The sequence below is a fragment of the Thamnophis sirtalis genome, unplaced genomic scaffold (assembly GCF_051295495.1).
Source record: "Thamnophis sirtalis isolate CommonGarterSnake01/CBP01778 unplaced genomic scaffold, rThaSir2_p1.2 scaffold_2, whole genome shotgun sequence".
NCBI lineage: Eukaryota > Metazoa > Chordata > Lepidosauria > Squamata > Natricidae > Thamnophis > Thamnophis sirtalis.
In genome coordinates, this window is record NW_028261382.1 from 65,501,406 (window position 1) to 65,524,606 (window position 23,201).

At 46.3% G+C, this 23,201-nt stretch overlaps 1 protein-coding gene across 10 annotated transcripts in view; it reads left to right on the plus strand.

Moving 5' to 3' along the window:
* NCOR2 (nuclear receptor corepressor 2) overlaps window positions 1–23,201 on the plus strand; it is a 205,648-nt gene that overhangs the window by 73,483 nt on the left and 108,964 nt on the right. For 6 of the 10 annotated variants that reach the window (XM_087705830.1, XM_087705833.1, XM_087705829.1 and 3 more), the window contains exons 12-16: window positions 2,292–2,470; window positions 4,416–4,470; window positions 5,441–5,539; window positions 17,226–17,359; window positions 21,434–21,606. In XM_087705830.1, coding sequence (XP_087561956.1) covers window positions 2,292–2,470; window positions 4,416–4,470; window positions 5,441–5,539; window positions 17,226–17,359; window positions 21,434–21,606 — 640 coding nt within the window. Of the gene's footprint in view, window positions 1–2,267; window positions 2,471–4,415; window positions 4,471–5,440; window positions 5,540–10,591; window positions 10,752–17,225; window positions 17,360–21,433; window positions 21,607–23,201 lie in introns of those variants that run through there. The other 4 variants (XM_087705827.1, XM_087705828.1, XM_087705832.1 and 1 more) reach the window with 3 other exon arrangements.

Sequence of the window (23,201 nt, forward strand, 5' to 3'; positions counted from 1 at the left end):
GTCTTTTGCCCCCAACAAATTTGGTCTTCATTTTACCCACTTCAGAAGGGGGGAAGGCTGAGTCAATCTTGAGCTAGTCAGGATTGAACTCCTGCCAGCGGGGAGAGTTATGAAGGAAAGAAGGAAGGAAGGACAATAGCAATAGTACTTAGACTTCACTGTACTTTACAGTCAAATGGTTTACAGAGTCAGCCTCTTGCCCCCAACAATCTGGGTCCTCATTTTACCCACCTTAGAAGGATGATAGGCTCAGTCAACCTTGAGCCAGTGAGGATTGAATTCCTGGCAGTGGGCAGAGTTAGGAAAGAAGGAAGGAAGGAAAGGAAGGAAGGAAGGAAGGAAAGGAAGGAAGGGGAATATCAATGGTCCTTATACATATCCCACTTTACAGTGCTTTACACTGCTTTACAGTCCCCTCTAAGCGGTTTACAGAGTCAGCCTCTTGCCCACAACAATCTGGGTCCTCATTTTACTCACCTTGGAAGAATTGGTGGAAGGCTGAGTCAACCTTGAGCTGGTCAGGATTGAACTCCTATCAGTCAGCAGAATTAGCCTGCAATACTGCATTCTAACCACTACACACCATAGAAGGAAGGAAGGAAAGAAGGAAGGGAGAGCAATAGCAATAGACTTATATACTACTACTTAGTGCTTTACGACCCTCTCTAAGCAGAGTCAGCCTCTTGCCCCCAACAATCTGGGTCCTCATTTTACCCACCTTGGAAGGAGGGAAGGCTGAGTCAGTCAGAGTTGAAGGAAGGAAGGAAGGGAGAGCAATAGCAATAGACTTATATACTACTTTTTAGTGCTTTACGGCCCTCTCTAAGCAGTTTACAGAGTCAGCCTCTTTCCCCCAACAATCTGGGTCCTCATTTTGCCCACCTCAGAAGGACAGAAGGCTGAATCAACCTTGAGTCTTGTGAGATTCAAACTGCCGAACTGCAGTCATTCGGCAGTCAGCAGAAGTCACCTGCAGTACCCCATTCCAGCCACTATGCCACTGTGGCTCACCACCAACCACCAACCAGGAGCATTCGATGGCCATCAACCCTTGATTTAACCTTTTGGAAGTCCTCCCCATTCATTTGCCAATTGGCCTTTGTAAGAGGAGACCTGAAGCCAGCTGGATTCTCCCGACCTAGGGAAAACCCAGGTGGAGCTACGTTCTCCAACGTTTCTTGTTTCAGTGTGGTTGTTGGCACAATCAACATTTGGCCGGATCAAGGCAAAACCCTGTCAAATCCAACCCGCATTTGTTCTTTCATGGGTAGCCAGATCTATCCAGGAAGTCCACCAGCAGGAAATAAGCTCTGTGGTCCTCTCCTGTGCCATGGTCCTCAGTTCTCCGAGGTGGATTTCCTCAATGTCTGGAGGTTCCCATTACTCTTACATCTTTACAGATAAACATCGAAGAATTAACACTTCATGTGATCATGATTCTATCCCCCTAGACTGCATAAACAGGGATAGAATCAAGATCACGTGAAGTGTTAATACCACTTTATAATGCCTTGGTAAGGCCACACTTGGAATACTGCATTCAGTTTTGGTCGCCATGATGTAGAAAAGATGCTGAGACTCTAGAAAGAGTGCAGAGAAGAGCAACAAAGATGATTAGGGGATTGGAGACTAAAACATATGAAGAACAGTTGCAGGAACTGGGTATGTCTAGTTTAAGAGAAAGAAGGACTAGGGGAGACATGATAACAGTGTTCCAATATCTCAGGGGCTGCCACAAAGAAGAGGGAGTCAAACTATTTTCCAAGGCACCTGAGGGTAGAACAAGAAGCAATGGGTGGAAACTAATCAAGGAGAGAAGCAATCTAGAACTAAGGAGAAATTTCCTTAGACAGTTAGAACAATTTATCAATGGAACAGCTTGCCTCCAGAAGTTGTGAATGCCCCAACACTGGAAGTTTTTAAGAAGATGTTAGATAGCCATTTGTCTGAAAGAGTATAGGGTTTCCTGCCTAGACAGGGGGTTGGACTAGAAGACCTCCAAGGTCCCCTCCAAGGTCCCTTCCCTGCTATTGTATTGTAAGGCATTTAATTTTGTTGTACAAGGTGCAATGACAATAAAGTAAACTAACTAACTAACTAACTAACTAACTAACTAACTAACTAACTAACTATGAGACTTAACAGCAGATGGACAAAAGTCCTCCTTCTTGCCATCCCATTGACCACGTTTTCTGATTTGTCGTCTTCTGAAAGTCTCGGGTTGGGGTTCCCCCCCCCCTGCTCCTTTTATTCTGCTTCCTCCCAAGGCCCTGTCCTCTTTTCCTTCCCAGAATCTGGAGAAACAGATGCGCCAGCTTGCTGTCATCCCGCCGATGCTGTATGATGCGGAGCAGCAGCGCATCAAGTTCATCAACATGAACGGGCTGATGGACGATCCCATGAAGGTCTACAAGGACCGGCAGGTGATGAATATGTGGAGTGAGCAGGAGAAGGAGACCTTCCGAGAGAAGTGAGTGGAGCCAATGCCTCGGCTGACCTTGAGGGGGTAGGCTAAGAGTGGGGGAAGGTCTTCCAGGAGGAGGGGGGGATGACATCTGTGGGCAACCTCACATGCCTTCCTGGTTTGGAAGTCATCAGAACGGTCACTAAGTGAATGGTTGTTAGTCAAGGACTATCTGCATTAGAAGTTTATTTCATGCTACGTATACACAGGAGGTTCAGATTAATGGCGTGTAAAGGGACCTTGGAGGTCATCTAGTCCAACACCCCACCCACCCCCCAGCAGACCCTACCTACATCATTTCTGACAGATGGCAGTCCAGTCTCTTCTGGAAAGTCTCAAGTGATGAAGCTCCCACAATTTCCGAAGGCAATTTCTGTTCCATGGGTTGATTGTTCTCACTGTCAGAAAATTCCTCCTTATTTCCAGGTTGAATCTCTCCTTGTGCAGCTTCCATCCATTAATTCTTGTCTGGACTTCAAGTGCTTTGGAAAACAGGTTGAGCCCCTCCTCTCTGTGGCAGCCCCTCAAATATTGGAAGATGCTCTCCTGTCTCCCCTGGTTCTTCTCTTCACTAGACTAGCCATGCCCAGTTCCTGCAACTGTTCATTGTATGTTTTAGCCTCCAGTCCCCTCATCATCCTGGTTGCACTTTTTCTAGAGTCTCAACATCTTTTTTATAGTGTGGGGACTAAAACTTGATGCAATCTATTCTAGGTGTGGCCTTACTAAGGCTTTATTAATACTGTCTTAACTCTCTTCACCCCCAATGTGCATTGCCCATCATGAGAAATTTGGGGAAGCTTTTCATCTCTGATTGGGTAGATCCCTGGAGATTATTATATAGGTACTCCTCAATTTACAACAGTTTATTTAGTGACCATTCCAAGTTAGAACGGCAGTGAAGAAAGTGACTTAGGAACATTTTTCACAGTTACGATCTTTGTAGCAAAGATCGTGCGATGGAAATTCACATGCTTGGCAACTGGTTCATACTTACGATGGTTGCCATGTCCTGGGGGTGTGTGTCATGCAATCCCTCCCCTTTTGCGACCTTCCAGCAAGCAAAATCAAGCAGGAAGCCGGATTCACTTAACAATTTGTCCCCCGCGGTGATTCACTTAACAAGAAAGGTTGTAAAATTGGGCAAAACTCACTTAATGAATGACTCACTTAACAACAGGAGTTTTGGGCTCAGATGTGGTCATCACATACCACAATTGTCTCTGTAGAATACCGGTAGTCCTCACTTGGCAACCATTGGAAGTTACAATGGACCTCCCAAAAGCTGCTTGCGACCCAGTTCTGGAGTTCTGACAGCTCCCCACATGATCACATGACTCCCTGGCCATTATGGCCACTTGCACTCATCCACGGTCCCAATTTCTAACAATTTTTTGCCGTTTCATAGCTTTTCTGCTGGATTCGGACAAAAAACAGCGACCATGGATTCACTTAATGACCATTTTCACTTAGTGACCACAGCATTCACTTGATGACCACCACAAAAAAACCTCATAAAAATCAGGTCCAGTCCTATGGGTGACTCTAAACTGCAAGCATCCTTACAGTGGAAATTCTGGCCTCCATTATGGGCATAAGCTGAGGACCACCTTCCCAGCCCAGCTGTTGCTTCTGATCATGTAACAACTCCATAATCCCTTGTGGGGTGGAGTCTGGGCAACTGAATGGAGCTAGCAAAGTCTTTTAATCGCCAGATGCCTTTCTTGTCGCCAATGCTGAGTTTTGTTCAGCTGATGTATTTTCAGTGTGCCCAGAGTGAGAAATATCTGCCTCTACCCAGGATCAAACTCACGGCCTCCTGATTGTGAGGTGACAGCTCCACCTCTAGGCCACCGCACCACTCCCTAGCTCTTACTTCTGATGGTTATGTAGAACGAAGTTGTCTTCATGGTCAGTTTCTTAATCGTTCCTTTGGTTCTTCTACTTGCAGGTTCATGCAACACCCAAAGAATTTCGGTCTTATCGCCTCCTTCCTGGATAGGAAAGTAAGTGGATATATTTTTTACTTCTTTCTCACAATGCCCTTTTGAGCAAAGAATAAGCTGGACCTTCCGTGAAGAAGTTTTTGGATTTTTTTGGTTGTCTCCCCAAGTTGCACTTATCAAAACAGTTGTGGCCAGCAGAGCTGGCAGCAGATTTGGACACTGAGGAGGTTGGGGAGGAACATGGGCCAGTCCTGGAGTCTGGGGAAGGCTCTGATGAGGGCTCTGTGTCGGAGACAGAGAGGAGGCCAGGGCCGTCCGACAGTGATCAGCTGCCTTCGGAGTTGGACATCAGTGGGGCAGATGAATAGCTGGAGCCTGTTCCCAGTGTGCGCAGGAGCAGAGTTGCCAGATGAAGGGAACAGCTAAAGAACAGGGTCGACTTGGGAATAAGGCCACAGGTGGACGATGAATGGCCCCTCCCAGAGGACATAAAAGAGGAGCGAAAGGGGAGTGGAGTTTGCAGGAGACCATTAGTTCGCTTCATTGGCTCGTGACTCTTGGAGACTCCTTGCCAAGTTTTGCAGATATCGGCCTGGCAGCTCTCCAAGCCAGAGAATGTCTGTGACTGTAAATCCTCCCTTGAAAGACTTTGCTGGATGTGAATGAGCAGAATTCAGTCAATTAATAAAAGGGGTTTTTGTCGGGACCAGGAGTTTACTGCATGCTCTTGGGAAGCCTCGGTCAGAAGAACAGTAACCCAACTGCAAACTTCAAGGAGACATTTCTTTCCAAGGTCCCCTCTAAAAACAGAAATTTTGCCCCTGACAGCTATTTCCAAGGAACCCCTGAGGAAAACGGTCCAGCCGTCTGCTAAGAATTGGCCATCTTGGTTGCCAATCTTCTTGTGATTTGTGGTGCTTTGGAATGGAAGAAACCCACCTCAGGGACATCAGAAGCTCCATACTGTATTATTCGCCAAGGGTGCTTCCCTCCCACACCAACGTGTGTCTTTATGTTTATCTTTTTCTAGACAGTAGCGGATTGTGTTCTCTACTACTATTTGACCAAGAAGAATGAGAACTACAAGAACTTGGTGAGAAGGAATTACCGCAGGCGAGGAAAGAACCAGGTAAGGAAACTTTCCTAGTGGGAAGCGGGAAGCGTCTAAGGACTCGGTGAGATCAAGCAGTAGCATCTTGTAGGGCTTGTAGGCTTTGGTTCTAGGGTTTTAGAGTGGTTGTAGGCCTTGGTTCTAGGTTCTATGGAGGCTGCCACAAAGAAGAGGCAGTCAAACTATTCTCCAAAGCTTCCTAACAGTGAGGACAATGAACCAGTGGAACAGTTTGCCACCAGAAGTTGTGGTTATTTCATCACTGGAGGTTTTTAAGAAGAGACTGGAAAGTCACTTGTCTGAGATGATAGAGGGTCTCCTGCTTGAGTAGGTGGTTGGACTATTCTATTCTGTTCTGTTCTGTTCTATATTCTATTCTATCTTCTCTTTTCTTCCCCTACTCTACTCATTCTATTCCATTCCATTCCTAGTTCTGTTCTTTTTGTTCTGTTCTCTTCTACTCTACTCTCCTATTCTATTCTATTCTATTTCGTTCCGTTCCTTGTTCTGTTCTTTCTGTTCTGTTCTTTCTGTTCTTTCTGTTCTGTTCTGTTCTTTCTGTTCTGTTCTTTCTGTTCTGTTCTTTCTCTCCTGTTCTGTTCTGTTTTATTCTACTTTACACTACTCTCGTATTCCATTCCATTCCTTGTTCTGTTCCTTCTGTTCTACTCTACTCTCCTATTCCATCCCATCCCATTCCACCATCCCATCATCCCATCCCATCCCTTCCCTTGTTCTGTTCTGTTCTGTTCTGTTCTACTCTACTCTACTCTACTCTACTCTACTCTACTCTACTCTACTCTACTCTACTCTACTCTACTCTACTCTACTCTACTCTACTCTACTCTACTCTACTCTTCACCTTGCTCTGTGAGATATTTTCATCCAGGGGTGCTCCAAACCTTCCTCAGTCTCCCTTTAAGAATCCACATAAAATGTTTTGCCCCTGATTTGCTGTGTTTTCTCCCGAGGCCAGGGGTTGCCAACCTCTAAATCAAGATTTTTCCATGTGTGCGCTGCAAAACTCCACAAACCTCCATTATCCCTGCAGAAATTAAACAGAAGAACCCAACCAAATGTTCATCTGCCCCCCCCCCCTTTAAATACAGCTTTAAGGACAACCTTGTTTGCTCTAGTTTGGCCTCTTGATCAGGAGTTCTACAGCTTAAAAAAAGATGGCTGAATGATGCCTCCAGTGCATTTGTTTACCATGGTGAAGGATGAATTTGTTGAGTGTTTAAAAAAAAATCAATATTAAGGGGAAATCCCTGTTTAGCAGAAAAACAGCTCGGGAATCCAGATTTGTGATTCTTCCTGTTTATTCCTGGAACTGCCTTGTTATTTTCGGAGCTCCAGACCTGGTTTATTTAGTCTTGAGATGTTTGTTAGGGTGCCAGACTTTGCTAGTTCACTTTTTAGCCATGTGGACGTAAGAGTGCAAAAGAGACTTAAGTGAGAGATGATAGCATTGCTTGGAGAACAGAGAAGAAAAACCAGGAATTAGCAAGGGCGGGGGGGAGATAGATCCCTATAATACAGGTAGTCCTTCACTTATGACCACAATGGAGCCCAAAATCCCCATTGCTAAGTGAGAATATTTGTTAAGTTGAGTTTTGACCCGTTTTATGTCCTTTCTGGCCACAGTTGTTCAGTGTAGGACTGTGGTTGTTAAGTGAGTCTGGCTTGTTAGAAGGTCACAAAAGGGGATCATATGATCCCAGGACCCTGCAGCCATCATAAATACGAACCCAGTTGCCGTGGGTGTCAGTTTAAATCATGTGACTATGGGGATGCCACGATGGTCATAAGTACGGAAACCCGTCCTTGGTTGCTTTTTTGAGTGCTGTCGAATGGTCGCTCAATGAGCCGCTGTAAGCCGAGGACAACCTGGGTTTGCAAAATGCACGCTAGGGAAAACCGGAGTTGCGGGTGAAAATGTTCTAACGTTTTTCACCGCGCGAAGGAGACTTGGAAGCTCTTCAAGCGGTGAGGAAACGTCTCACTCACGTTATAGTTTCTGCTTTTACCTGGGAAGGAGCTGAGCTTGTTGTGAAAGGACCTTTTCATGCTCATTCGTGGTCTGTGTGGGTGGGAGGCTTGCAGGCAGGGAGGACAGCTGGTCGGTCGTTTTTGGAATTATTTAGAGTTCCCCTGATTTTGGGCGGGAAGACATTGTTTTCCTCTGAATTTTTACCTCTCTCAATTACCCTTTTTATTGGATCCTCAAGTTGTCTCCATTTGGTGGCTTGTCATTATGGAAAACTGTCCTGCTCTCCAAGGGTTCTTCCCAGTGTTCATACAACTTTACATTCCCACACTTGGAATACGGCATTCAGTTTTGGTTGCCATGATGTAGAAAAGATGTTGAGAGTGCAGAGAAGAGCAACAAAGAGGATTAGGAGACTGGAGGCTAAAACATATGAAGAATGGTTGCAGAAACTGGGTATGTCTAGTTTAATAGAAAGAAGGACTAGGGAAGACAGGATAGCATCTTCCGATATCTCAGGGGTTGCCACACAGAAGAGGGAGTCAAACTATTCTCCAAGGCACCTGAGGGTAGAACAAGAAGCAATGGGTGGAAACTAATCAAAGAGAGAAGCAACTTAGAACTGAGGAGAAATTTCCTGACAATTAGAACAATTAATCAGTGGAATAACTTGACTCCAGAGGTTGTGAATGTTCCAACACCGGAGATTTTTAAGAAGATGTTGGATATCCATTTGTCTGAAGTGGTGTAGGGTTTCCTGTCTAGGCAGGGGGCTGGATTAGAAGACCTCCAAGGTCCCTTCCAACTCTGCTATTCTATTTTCTGTTCTGTTTCTCAGAAAGCATCATTAGACCATTTGCGCATGCAGACTTCATCTTAAGTTCAAGAATAGCCTGGGGTTGGGAGGGAAGGCAGGAGGAATTGGCCCACCTTCCTCAAGCTTGTGGGGTCCTTGCAGTCGTTTCATGACCCAATTAGGTTACATCATCAGTGCTAGAAAGGAGTGTGGTTTCCAGGGAGGAGGAGGAGGAAGACTGTGGGGTCCTTGGTGCTCTCTGAGCTTGGTGGTTTTCTTGCACACATTTCATGACCCAACTAGATTACATCATCAGTTACATTTAGGTTACTAGATAATTAGGCTTGATAATTATATATATACGTCCAGGTAATATCATCAGCCCCTGATAATGTTACCTAGTTGGGTCATGAAATGTCTGCAAGAAAACCACCAAGCTCAGAAAGCACAAAGGAGCCTACAGTCCTTCACCTCCTCCACTCCATTCTGTAAACCCCCTTCCCTTCTAGCACTGATGATATCACCTAGTTGAGTCATGAAACATCTGCCAGAAAACCCCCGAGCTCAGAGAGCACCAAGGACCCCACCGTTCCACCCTGAGCTACAGCTGAGATCCTCTATTGGCTTCCTTCATCCCTCGACATAGTGATTTAAAAATTACAGGCAGGACAAGTGCTTGCAGAAACTTTCTGGATGGATGTAGAGACTGGATGAATTGGAAACAGCCTTTCTACGAGGAAACTCGCACCATGCCAAGATGGAAGAGTGGGGGGAAAAAGCCCAGTGAAAAATGGATGGGTGGATAACCACATGTTGCTATGTGTCTTGGATTAACCAACAAATACTATTAGATGACTAATGGAGAGCTGGCAACACAAGCATTCTTCTAGGTTTATCCTCCCATTTCCTTCCTGTCTTAGTCAACATGGCCAGGAGCGAGGGACAGGAGGAGCTGTCAGTCATGAGAGACTATCCAACTACTCAGAGGGTCAATCATGAAAAATGGAGGACCATCTCTTTGAAAGGGTCCAGAACTGCCCAACTACTCAGAGGGTCAGTCATGAAAGATGAAGAACCATCTCTTTGAAAGGGTCCAGATCTACCCAACATCTACCCAAGTATTTAGATGAATATTTAAGTTAGGGTTAAGGTAGTTTTAATAAAGTTTTGGTTGAGGCAGCAGATTTTGGGGTAGGTTTAATTGCAGGTTTGAAGTCTACTTGGGTTGTTTGGTGGTTTAGCTTTGTTACCTACGCATACACACACACACACACACACACACACACACACACACACACACACACACACCACATTGCAATAGCAGATTGTGTGACCTAAGTCTACTCCTTAAACCAGATGAAGTTAGGATGGTCAGTCGATCGGTGGATCTCAAACGAGGGCGGTTTAGGATCGAACGGGTTGTGTGAATGCAAGTTGTTGCATCCCTCCTAGGGCAGAGGATCTCCAACCTTGGTGAATTTTAAGTCTGGCGGACTTCAACTCCCAGAATTCCCCAGCCAGTTTCGCTTTGCTGGCTAGGGAATTCTGGGAGTTGAGGTCCACCAGGCTTAAAGTTGCCAAGGTTGGAGATCCCCTGCTGTAGAGAAAATTGCAAATTTGCAAGGCTAGTAACCTTCTTTGCCCACTTCAACAAACTGACAATTTGGGACAGAAGAAAAGCTACACACACACACACACACACACACACACATGCAACACACACACAAACACACATGCAAACACACACACAAACACACATGCAAACACACACACACATGCACCACCAGTGTGTTGACTCATTTTGTGGTTGAAGAAAACCTGCATTTGTGGTTTGGAGAGAAGGCTATTTTGACTCAGGACAAGAAAGTTGCTGTGTGTTTCCTTTGCGCTCCCACCCCCTCAAAGGTTTAACACCCCCACCCCGGCCAGAAATATCCGCAGTGTCTAAAAGGGCTTTATTGTTACACGCTGTGCATACCAACACAACTGCACACGTGTGTGTGTGTGTGTGTGTGTGCTTATGTACTACGCAGATGCCCCCAGGGAGGACTCTGTGACCTCAAAAGCCGGGCGCTTGACGGTGGGAGAGTGAGAGAGTGTTGCGCTGGAGGGTTAACGTTGGCCTCGGCGGGGATGAATCACGCCAAGGCTGTAGCCAGCCGCCGAAGGTTCCCGGTGACGAGAGCGGTGGTTTTATAGCTCATGACTCATCTCGGGCTCGTTGACGGGTGCAGAGCGGGGCCGTGTTATTCCAGTAGATTGCAAAATCATAACAGGAATGTCGTGGCGAGTCCATGGCTCAACTATGCAAATCCCCAGGAAGCCATTTGAGCCGGAGAGCGTGAAGCACGGCACACGGGGATGGCCGAGCGATGAAGAGGCCTCGGGCACTGCAGGCAGAAGGGACACTGGTAGCGCTGGAGTCCCGGGGAGGACAGGTCTGGGAGGTGAGCGGGTCCCCGACAAACGAAAGGAGGAGGCCCACGAAACATTTGGCTGGGAAAGGAACCCTCCCCCCCCCCAAAAAAAACAATCCTTCCACCCTACTTGTTTTTTTCCACCGGAGGCAAGGGACACCTCTCTCTCCTCTCCTTTTCTGACCCAGAGAAGTGGGGAGGGGGATGGTTCTGGAAAGAACTGGTTGACAAACCCTCCCCCCTGATGGGGAGGGGGGCAGCTTCAAGGGGTACGTAGGAGAAGCTCTCCAAGTGTGCGGGGAAAGAACCCCACGAAAAGTCTGCCTCTTGTCCCCAATCCACCCGTGCTTCAAAAAGCAGAGCTAAGCAGAAGGTGGGATGTAGGAGTGGGGGCTCTAAAGGCGTACAACCCCCCCCCCAGTTCTCCCCTCCCCATCCCTCTGGGCCAGCCAAGAGAGCTTGGAAGCGCTGGTGCTGTTTGTACGCTCGAAGTGTGTCGGAGAGCCGTGCCAAGAACAGGTCCCAAGAAGGGGGGAATCAAAACAGCCGAGGCAACAAGCGCTTGGAAGCACAGCCTCTGGCCACACGCTCCGCGCAACTGTTTACAGGAGCCCCTGTGCTCTGGGGGAGATAAGTTATCGCGCTGGGCTGGGGTTGCCTTGGTGATGGGGAGGGGGGGTTGTTGCCTGCCATGCCCTGGTGTGTGAGCTTGCACAATGGTGCGTGTGAAGGGTGGGGAGAACGCTGCTGGGATGCTGATTGCCCGGGGCGGGGGAAGTAGAGCTGCGCCACGCACAGGATGCCGAAAGAAATCAGAGCAAAGGTCAGGCGTGGTTTATAATTTATGCGCAGCAGCGGAGGAGAGAGAGAGAGAAAGAGAGAGAGGGGGGGGGCACGGTGCCAGTGGCTGCCAGGCATTCAGAATTGGGGAGGAGGATTTTTTTGGGCCTGGGAGGGTGGGGAGCCCTGCGGCAGCAACCCAGGAACAGGGAGGGGTGGCTACGCAGGCAGGATTGTTTGCAACCTGCAAAAGGATTGAGTCGGGACGAGCAAAGCAGGACGTGGGTGCCAGAGGAGAAACCCGGGAGTTTTGGGGGGCGGGTCGAGGCCGTTTCTCCTCTTCTTCTGCACGGGACCAGCTGCGGCTACCAGGGTGGGTGCGACTGGGCTTGGAAAGGGTCTCTAAAGGCCATCCAGCCCATCCCCCCTTGCTCGGGGCAGAGATCCTAATTGGAGCATTCTTGTGTCTTTTCCAAGTTTGCAAATTTCTGCGTGTGGGTTTGGAGGAGGGTCATCCTGACTCATTCAGGCAGAAGTTCACCAGGCTCATGCTGGCTGAAAGGATTGGTCATGGTGGCTTAGGGGCAGCTTGTTCCCAGCCTGACAAGCCCAGCATAGACACACAGCGACAATCCCAGTTCTCAGGGATTCGACACGGAAAAATGATCCTGGTTTGATTCCTCTTGTGATTAGTCCTCGACTTACGACCACGAGGGAGTCTAAAATTTCTGTGGCTGAACGAGGCATTTGTAAAGTGAGCTTTGCCCCATTTTACGACCTTTCTTGCCGCAGTTGCTAAGCGAATCACTGAAGTTGTTCAGTTAATAACCCATAGACTTCGCTCGTCCAAAGGTAATAAAAATGGGATCACGTGATCCCCCCAGGGACATTGCAACCGTCGTAACTGTGAGTCAGTAGCTAGACATCTGAATTTGAATGACTTGACCATGGGGGATTCTGCAGTGGTGGTTAAATGCGAAAAACGGGTCGTAACTCACTTCTTTCAGTGCCGTTGTAACTTTGAACGGTCACTCAATGAACCATTGTAAGTTGAGGACTACCTGTATAGAGTTGGAATAGGACTAAGCAGAGCAGAGGAGAGAGTCACCTTCGGCCGTGGCAGCTCACTGGCCTACCTCGCAGGGGCGTTATGGGGATAATATAGAAAGGAGTGTTCCAGATTCCTGGGGGGGAAGAAGGGTGGTTCTAAATTGAATTGATAGTGGCAACTTTATCCTATATGGGCAGATAAACAATTTGGATGGACCTTTACCAGCACCAGTCACCAAACAGAAGATGAAATCAGCATGCATGGAAACTGACCAAGGAGAGATTCAACCTAGAAATCAGGAGGAATTTACTGACAGTGAGAACAACCAAGCGATGGAACAGAAGTTGCCTTCGGAAGTTGTGGGAGCTTCATCACTGGAGGCTTTCAAGAAAAGACTGGACTGCCTTTGGTCAGAAATAGTGTAGGGTCTCCTTCTTGGGTGGAGGGTTGGACTAGATGACCTATAAGGTCCCTTCCAACTCTGTTAATCTATTATATTTAAGAGGGGAGTCAGTTCTTCATATCAGAGGGGAAGAGAAGAAGTTAGAGGTGGAAGAGAGATTCAACCTGGAAATAAGGAGAAATCTTTGGACAGTGAGAACAATCAATCAATGGAACAGAAGTTGCCTTCAGAAGTTGTGGGAGCTTCATCACTGGAGGCTTTCAAGAAGAGACTGGGCTGACAGTCAGAGATGGTGTAGGGCCGTGATGGTGAACCTATGGCATGCGTGTTACAGGTGCCACACGGAGCCATATTTGGTGGCACGCCAGCTGTCAGCTCTGGCGTCCATGTGCGCACCAGCCAGCTGATTGTTCACCCTTCCAGAGGGCTATGGGAGGCGGTTTTCGCCCTCCCCAGGCTTCAGGAAAGCCTCCGCAGCCTGGGGAGGGGTGGTGCGTCCATGCACGGGGTGGTGGTCATGGACATGCACAGGTGGGGAGATTGAGTGGGCATGCGTGCGTGCAATTTTGGCATGCCGTAAGAAAAGGTTTGCCATCCCTGGTGTAGGGTCTCCTGCTTGGTCAGGGGGTTGGACTAGATGACCTCCAAGGTCCCTTCCAACTCTGTTGATCTGCATGGCACAGGTAGCCCGGTTGCAAGCTTGGATTTGCATTGATGTGGTTCTTAATTGACTGGATCGATGACCCAGCCTTCATTTGTAGAACACCAGGAAAGGTCTGCAATGCCCCCTCCTCGTGGTTTTTCCCCCCTCTTCTCATAACAACAGCTGCCAATTCAATTGGGCCCAGGGAGGGGCTGGTTCAACAGACAGCTGGCTTATGTGGTTTCTCATCCAGCACACTAACCACTCCACCATCCTGTCTCTTTGCACAGCCCGGGGGGGAGGGGGTGTGGGGCAGCTAACGTCTGGCACACAAGGCTACTAAAAGTGCCATTGATCCAAGTTTCGTGCGCAGAGCCCGATTTCGATTTCAAACTAAGATTCAGAAGTGATGCAAAGGGCTGGGGGATGTGGCTGTGGTTTGACTCATGGCTGAAACTGCCTGGAGTGGCACGTTGGAAAGTCTAAGAAGTTAAGATGGCGGTGGCAACGGTGTAGCCGAAGCTCCGCCTGTTTTTTTAGCGGGCATCTTGTAGCCTCTTTGTAACATTGAACAACCTTTGGTCATCCAGATTAAAATGGGCCAGCATGTTTTCCCCACAACCCACCTGGTAAAAATAGGAGGAAGTATATTTGCCGCCTTGAGTTACTTATCAAGTAATAGGAGAATAAGGATGGATGGATGGATGGATGGATAGATATGTATGGATAGAAAAAGATGATAGATGGATGGATGGATGGATGGATATGTATGGATAGAAAAAGATGATAGATAGATAGATAGATAGATAGATAGATAGATAGATAGATATAGAGACAGACAGAGATAGGTAGGTGGGTAGGTAGGTAGATCGATTAGATATGGATGGATGGATGGATGGATGGATGGATGGATGGATGGAGATATAGTGATAGACAGACAGAGACAGATAAATGGATAGACAAACAGATAGAGATGGATGGATGGATGGATAAATAGATAGAGACAGACAGACAGATATGAATTGAGAAAGATAGGGATTGACGGTTGGTTGGTTGGTTGGTTGGTTGGTTGGTTGGTTGGTTGGTTGGTTGGTTGGTTGGTTGGATGGATGGATGGATGTGGGGGGATATGGATGGATGAATGGGATGAACAGATAGATGACAGAGATGAATGGATGGATGTTGAGGGATGAATGTGGCTACCTATATGGATTGATGGATGGCATAGAAATGTGGATTAGACAGATAGATAGATAGATAGATAGATAGATAGATAGATAGATAGATAGATAGATATAGAGACAGACAGAGATAGGTAGGTGGGTAGGTAGGTAGATCGATTAGATATGGATGGATGGATGGATGGATGGATGGATGGATGGATGGAGATATAGTGATAGACAGACAGAGACAGATAAATGGATAGACAAACAGATAGAGATGGATGGATGGATGGATAAATAGATAGAGACAGACAGACAGATATGAATTGAGAAAGATAGGGATTGACGGTTGGTTGGTTGGTTGGTTGGTTGGTTGGTTGGTTGGTTGGTTGGTTGGTTGGATGGATGGATGGATGTGGGGGGATATGGATGGATGAATGGGATGAACAGATAGATGACAGAGATGAATGGATGGATGTTGAGGGATGAATGTGGCTACCTATATGGATTGATGGATGGCATAGAAATGTGGATTAGACAGATAGATAGATAGATAGATAGATAGATAGATAGATAGATAGATAGATAGATAGATAGATAGATAGATAGATAGATATAGAGACAGACAGACAGAGATAGGTAGGTGGGTAGGTAGGTAGATCGATTAGATATGGATGGATGGATGGAGATATAGTGATAGACAGACAGAGACAGATAAATGGATAGACAAACAGATAGAGATGGATGGATGGATGGATAAATAGATAGAGACAGACAGACAGATATGAATTGAGAGAGATAGGGATTGACGGTTGGTTGGATGGATGAATGGATGTGGGGGGATATGGATGGATGAATGGGATGAACAGATAGATGACAGAGTTGAATGGATGGATGTTGAGGGATGAATGTGGCTACCTATATGGATTGATGGATGGCATGGAAATGTGGATGAGGTAGGTAGGTAGGTAGGTAGGTAGGTAGGTAGGTAGGTAGGTAGGTAGATAGATAGATAGATAGATAGATAGATAGATAGATAGATAGATAGATAGATGATAGATAGATAGATAGATAGATAGATAGATAGATAGATAGATAGATAGATAGATAGATAGATAGATAGATAGACAGACAGACAGACGGACGAATGGATGGATATGGATTGATGAATGGGATGAACAGAAAGATGACAGAGGGATGAATGGATGAATGAATGTTGCTAGATCGGAATGGATGGGATGAAAAAGTGGATGGGATAGATAGATAGATTAGATAGATAGATAGATAGATAGATAGATAGATAGATAGATAGATAGATAGATAGATAGATATAGAGACAGACAGACAGAGATAGGTAGGTGGGTAGGTAGGTAGATCGATTAGATATGGATGGATGGATGGATGGATGGATGGATGGATGGATGGATGGATGGATGGAGATATAGTGATAGACAGACAGAGACAGATAAATGGATAGACAAACAGATAGAGATGGATGGATGGATCGATAAATAGATAGAGACAGACAGACAGATATGAATTGAGAGAGATAGGGATTGACGGTTGGTTGGTTGGTTGGATGGATGAATGGATGTGGGGGGATATGGATGGATGAATGGGATGAACAGATAGATGACAGAGATGAATGGATGGATGTTGAGGGATGAATGTGGCTACCTATATGGATTGATGGATGGCATGGAAATGTGGATGAGATAGGTAGGTAGGTAGGTAGGTAGGTAGGTAGGTAGGTAGGTAGGTAGGTAGGTAGATAGATAGATAGATAGATAGATAGATAGATAGATAGATAGATAGATAGATAGATAGATAGATAGATAGATAGATAGATAGATAGATAGATAGACGGACGAATGGATGGATATGGATTGATGAATGGGATGAACAGAAAGATGACAGAGGGATGAATGGATGAATGAATGTTGCTAGATCGGAATGGATGGGATGAAAAAGTGGATGGGATAGATAGATAGATAGATTAGATAGATTAGATAGATAGATAGATAGATAGATAGATAGATAGATAGATAGATAGATAGATAGATAGATAGATAGATAGATAGATAGATAGATGGCTGTAGCAGGGTGACAGCAATTTGGTCACTTTCTGACAGATTTTTCATTCAAGATTTTCTTTCTTTCTTGGGCTGTTTTGCAACACATGAGGAGGCTGAAACTGTAAGAGTCATGTCTGCATGTATGATGTATTCTCCCATCTTTGGATCCCTGTCCAAGCATGTGTTCATGATAGAACCGTGCAGCACATAATTTCTTTTTCATCAACTGGTTAAAAAGAAGAACAATCAGGGGAACAATGGTGTGGGAATAGGAGAGAGTGTAGACAAAGTCTCGCGTCTCCTTACGTTTGAAAGGGGGAGTACAGACAGTTTCGTCTCCTTCAGATGTTTAGTTCCTCTATTTTTTATTCTCCTTCCCTGTCTCACAGCAGCAACAGCAGCAGCAACAGCAGCAGCAACAGATGCCCCGGAATAACCAAGAAGAAAAAGAGGAAAAAGAGAAAGATGCTGAGAAGGAAGAGGAGAAGCCAGAATCCGAAAACGACAAAGAAGAACTGACAAAGTAAGTCTCGGAAGTGGAGGGGGTGGGGGGGCGTTTGCTTTCCAAGAAAAAGAGGCTAGCATTGCATCCGTTTCTTGCCTCGATTTTTGTGACTCACTGAGCGATGCTTTTTTGGGCGGGGAGGTTGTGCGCGTGAAGGGCTTTGTAATTTTATCAGAGTTTGTAATAAGATCAAAGGCAAAGAGAAACAGAAGTTAGGAAAGAGAAAGAAGAACAAAGCGGGGGGGGGGGGAAGTGATGTTTTTTTCTCTTTCCCAAAGTTTGCTTAAAAACCCAGCTCAGTCTTTCCCTGCTGCCTTTGTGCAGCTGATAATACAATTGCCTCCAGGGCCATTTGGAGCAAGGGGAAGAGACAGATCTTCTGTTGTGGACCACCAGTGGAGCTGGTGGCAAATTTGGACAATGAGGAGGTTGGGGAGGAACATAGGCCAGTCCCGGAGTCTGGGGAAGGCTCTGATGAGGGCTCTGTGTTTGAGGCAGAGATGGGCCAGGGCCATCCAACAGTTATCAACTACCTTCAGATTCGGAGATCAATGGGGCAGAAGAACAACTGGAGCCTGTTCTCAGTGTGCGCATGTGCAGAGTTGCCAGATGAAGGGAACAATAAGGCCACAGGTGGACGATGAATGGCCCCTCCCAGAGGAAATAAAAGAGGAGCGAAAGGGGAGTGGAGTTTGCAGGAGACCATTAGTTCATTCCTGCATTCTTGCCAAGTTTTGCGGCGTCTGAAAGATATCGGCCTGGCCACTCTCCAGGCCTGAATAAGGTCGGTAATTGTGAACTATCTTGAAAGACTGTGGGAGAGGAAAGACTTTGCTGGAGAGGAATTCACTGTCAATTAAATAAAAGGAGTTTTATCAGGATGAGGACTCGGCTTTGTGCTGCTGGGGAAGCCTCGTCAGAACATCTCCTAAATAAATCCATGAAACGCTATATTGGCTGCATCTGTTCCTCCTTCTCCTTCCCGACCAACGTAAAAGAGGACATGGGTGAATTTTTCCTACCCCCTTAAACTCAATGTTGCTTGAAAGGAGTGTTTTTTATATACAAGAACTGGGCCTGGCTGCGGTTTTAATGCTAGAGTTCTCCTGCCTGGAAAATATATTTCTTCCCAAGTTTTGTCCATGTTTTACACTTCAGGTGTAGTAAAAATCCAGGGAGCAGAGTAGGGGTCAGCTCTAGGGAGTCTCTCGCCGCCCCAAATCTGGCAGAATTAGGCATGGATTTGGCTTCTTGCAACGGAGGAATTGATTCACCGCCTTCCCCATCTTGCAGCTTTTGCAAAGGATGGAGGTTTTTGTTCCTAAGAGTGGTCAGTTACAATCCCACGGGCGGGGGAATTCTGGGAAAGGAAATCAGCAGACCTGGGAACTGAGGAAGGGCCATCCTAGGGGACAACAGTATGGATGGCCGTTTTTAGGCCATTTGGGGGTTGTTTTCAGGCCATTTTTGGGCTTGTTTCAGGTTGTTGTTCGTGCCATTTTCCCACCATTTTCAGGCCGTTTTTAGAACGTTTTTGGGGCATTTTCAGGCTGTTTTGGGGGCTGTTTTCCAGTCCATTTTTGGGAGCATTTTCAGCCCATTTTTGGGCCGTTTTCAGGGCCATTTTCAGGCTGTTTTGAGGCCATTTTCAGGCTGGGTTTTGGAGCCATTTTCAGGCCGTTTTCAGGCCGTTTTGGGGTTATTTTCAGGCCATTTTTGGGCTCTTTTCAGATCATTCTTCGGGCCATTTTCCCACCATTTTCAGGCCATTTTTCGGGTCAAAAACGCCTTGAAAACAGCCTGTAAACCACTTTGAAAATGGCCCAAAACTGCCCCAAAAACAGGCCTGTGTACACCAGACAGCTGGTCTTTGGATTTGCGGCGCTCTGATGCGCGCACACACACACACATGCATGAGTGTTCCGGTTTGGGCACTCAGTGCCAAAAAGTTTCACCCTCACTGTCCTAGTATTATCCGAGGAAATAACTTTAATTAAAGCCACTGGGGGCAGATTTAAGTTCTAAGATCTTGCAAGGGATGTTAGTTTAGTTTACTTTATTGTCATTGCACCTCGTGCAACAAAATTAAATGCCATCTTCAGTGTACCTCATATATAAGAAAACTATAAAAAATAAAACACAAACACATATCGTTCACATTCTATGCAATTGAATTGAAAACTCCTGATATTGCATTAATATTGCACTGCACAGTAGAATTCAATATAGTTACTGCCCTGGGATAGAAGCTGTTTTTCAGCCTATTTGTCCTTATCTTTCTTGTCCTGTACCGTCTGCCAGATGGTAATAGTTCAAAAAAAAAAGTGTCCAGGATGAGATGGATCTTTAAGAAGGTTTTGGACTTTCTTAAGGCAGCAGGAGCTATAAAGCTCTTCCAAAGAGGGGAGAGGGCAACCCATGGTCCTCTGGGCAATGATGTTGACCCTCCGGAGCGCTGCCCCATCTGCCCCTGTGCAATTGGCAAACCAAACACAGGCGTAGTGAGTTAAAATACTCTCCATGGTGCAGCAGTAGAAGGTCACCAGCAGTTTTCTATTCAGTTGTTGTTTCCTGAGAAGTCTCAGGTCGTATAATCTCTGCTGGGCCCTTTTGACCAGGGCTGCAATGTGAGATGCCCCAGGTCAGCTCCTCTTTTATGACGACACCCAGAAACTTAAAACTGACCACTTGCTCCACTCGGTCTCCGTTGATAAGCAAGGGCTGGATTTTAGCATGTGGCTGGATGTTCAGTAGAGACCCATTGGCTTCTATCAATGGTCTGCTTTTGATTCTGTACCGTTGATCCCTGGTACAAATTTGATCCAGGATACCTCGGTTTTGTTCCATGTGGTTGCAACGGTTGATGTACCTCGAGGTCTTCCTGAAACAGGCCGAAGGAAACGCGAAGGCCCTTCCTGCTTCTAACCAGAGCACCAAAATGCTTGTTGGCCATCGAAGGCTGCAAAAACGACTTGGAAATGCCGTGCCCTTGAGTTCACCAGGAGGGGAAATCAGCATTTTTAGACTCTCTAGATGGAAGAGTTGGCCAACTTTCTCTAACCAAGATTAAGCCTTGGCTGGAAGGAACATTTGGCATCAGTGTGCTCTGTGGGGAAACTGCCAATTGGGGTGGAAGGAGGAGTCAAGCAAGGGCCTAGTTTGGAGTCCTTCTTCTTGTGCCATATCCGTCATCGGACGTTGGCGATCATGTTGGCAATCCTATTTTTATCAACAATCGCATGAAAAAGTGCTGCTGAGCTTTGTCTAAATCGGGCCCTTAGATTTTGAAGCCATGAAGTTCTTCTTCTGCCTGGACCTCCTTTGTCTTCAATCGTTCCCTGGAGGATTAAGTGAAGGATGCCGTATTTTCCCGGGTGTCGCATCCCATGTCCGAAATATTCTAACTTTCGTTTTTTGACAGCTTTGATTATTTCCCTTTGCTTACCCAGGTGGCTTATCCCCACCTCATTTCTGATTTTGTCAACCCAGCTTATATGTTAACAGCCATTTGGAAGCCCACATTTCAAATGCTTCTCGTCTCTTCAAGTGGCTTTCTGTCAGAGACCAACTCTCCACTCTGTAGAGCAGGATAGAAAAGATTTGTAACATCTGACAAGTCTGATTTGGAGTCCTTGCACAGCCGCAAGAGGCATAAGCTGGACTTCCAAGATCCACGAAGCCTTATCTGGCCGTTCCTAGTGGAAGATAGCAATCTGGGTGTCAGATTTCCGAAAGGTGTCCTAATTGATTCATGAGCTTCGAGCCAAGTTTCAAAAGAAAACCAGTCATTTATCAGGAGCACCATTTTGGTAATACCATATTGCAGTCAGATCTAAGCCTCATTTGAATTATACTTGAACTTTATCCCTGTTCTTTCCCTCCCCTCCCTCAGTCTGTGTCATAAAACACATTCCCCAATGAGGTGCACCCCTCCCAAGCCTGCTGTAGTAATCTGAGATCCAACTCTAGCCGAAGGTATAGGTGGAATGCGCTCCAAAAAGCAAAACCGACGTAAATTGGCCGCAGTGATGTTCCCGCTTCCTGCAGAAAACCCAAACTGATCATCCCTCTCTTGCTCTCTGGTTCTGTCAGGGAGAAGAACGAGGACACGTCCGGCGAGGACAATGACGAGAAGGAAGCTGTCACCTCCAAAGGGCGCAAGACGGCCAATAGCCAGGGCTGGCGGAAAGGGCGCATCACTCGGTCCATGGCCAACGAGGCCAACCACGAGGAGGTGGCCATGCCCCAGCAGAATTCTGAGCTAGGTAGGTCTCCGTAGCATGGATGAATGGATCCAGGGATCAAGAAGGGATTCCTGCTGGGGAAGTGAAGGGGGAACCTCTCAAAGCAAGGGCCGAAAGAACAAGACGTTAGTCTATGTGGGAGGGTGCGTGGATTTCTTTTCTTTTTTAATGGCACTGTGCTGGGGAAAAAAGAGTGGTGCAGTGGCCCAGAGGTGGAGCTCTCGCCTCACAATTGGGAGGCTGTGAGTTCGATCCCAGGTAGAGGCAGATATTTTTCTCCCTGGGCACAATGAGAATATCTCTGCTGTACAAAACTCTGCATTGGCATCAGGAAGGGCATCCGGCCAGTAAAACACTGCTACCTCCATTCAGTTGCTCATCAACCATGCAACCTATCTAACAACCATCTTTCTATATCAATCATCTTTCTCTTTCTATGTCTGTCTGTCTGTGTCTGTCTGTCTGTCTGTCAAGCTATCTATCTATCTATCTTCCATCATCCCCCCTCTCTCTTGTCTGTCTGTCTGTCTGTCTGTCTGTCTGTCTGTCTGTCTGTCTGTCTGTCTGTCTATCTATCTATCTATCTATCTATCTATCTATCTATCTATCTATCTATCTATCTATCTATCTATCTATCTATCTATCTATCTATCTATCTACGTTTCTACTGTGTTTCCTTGAAAATAAGACAGAGTCTTATTTTCTTTGGACACCCCCCCACCCCCCAATAAGCACTTGGACTTATTTTCAGGGAGGTCTTATTCTTTTTGAGGTGCAGGAGACGGCGAGTTTAGTCACCTCATGGCTGCTGCTGTGTTGCGATATTTTCAGGGAGGGCTTATTTTTTTTGGGGGGGGTGTCTTATTTTAGAGCATGCACTCAAAAGCCCAACTGGGCTTTTTATCCAGGGAGGTCTTATTTTCAGGGAAACAGGGTATCTATTTATCTATCAACTACCACGTTGTGGTGTACAAGGAATCCTCGACTTACGACCCACAATTGAGTCCAAAATATATAATTAAACATAAACCAAAAGCATTGCTTTCACAAACAGGCAAGTAAGAATAAAATAAGCTTAATTCTCTTTTGCTTTGGAAGCGACAGACGATATAGGTAGGGAAGTCAGAAATGGGGCTGCTTTTCTAGGACAACCTGGAAGGGCGTGCCGAGAGATTTGTTCCAAAACACGGGCGGAGCCAGAGTGAAGAAGTAGGACAGGAGATGACAAATTTTGGATTAGAATCCTCTGGAAAGCCGCTTCCTTCTCCTCAGACAGACAAGTCTTCTGCGTAGATCTGGAGAAGTTGCCTCTCTTGGCCACTTGAGGGCTGTGGAGAACTACGGAGAAATCTCATTTTGGAAATCGACGGGGTGGATCCCGGGATCTGGGCTTAGTTAGTCTTAGCTTGAATGGGAAGACCTGGTAGACGATCCAACTGGTGGAGCTTCAGGTGAGGAACTGGTGGAGTTCATCACCTGAATTTAGTTTCCCCCGGGGGAAACTTTAGCTGCACGTCCGTTTGGCTTGTGGTTTGATTCTAGCTATCCAAGCCTTGTTTTATGACGGGAGATCCGAAAATCAGAACCGTCAAGATAAGACTATGAACAAAAGCAGC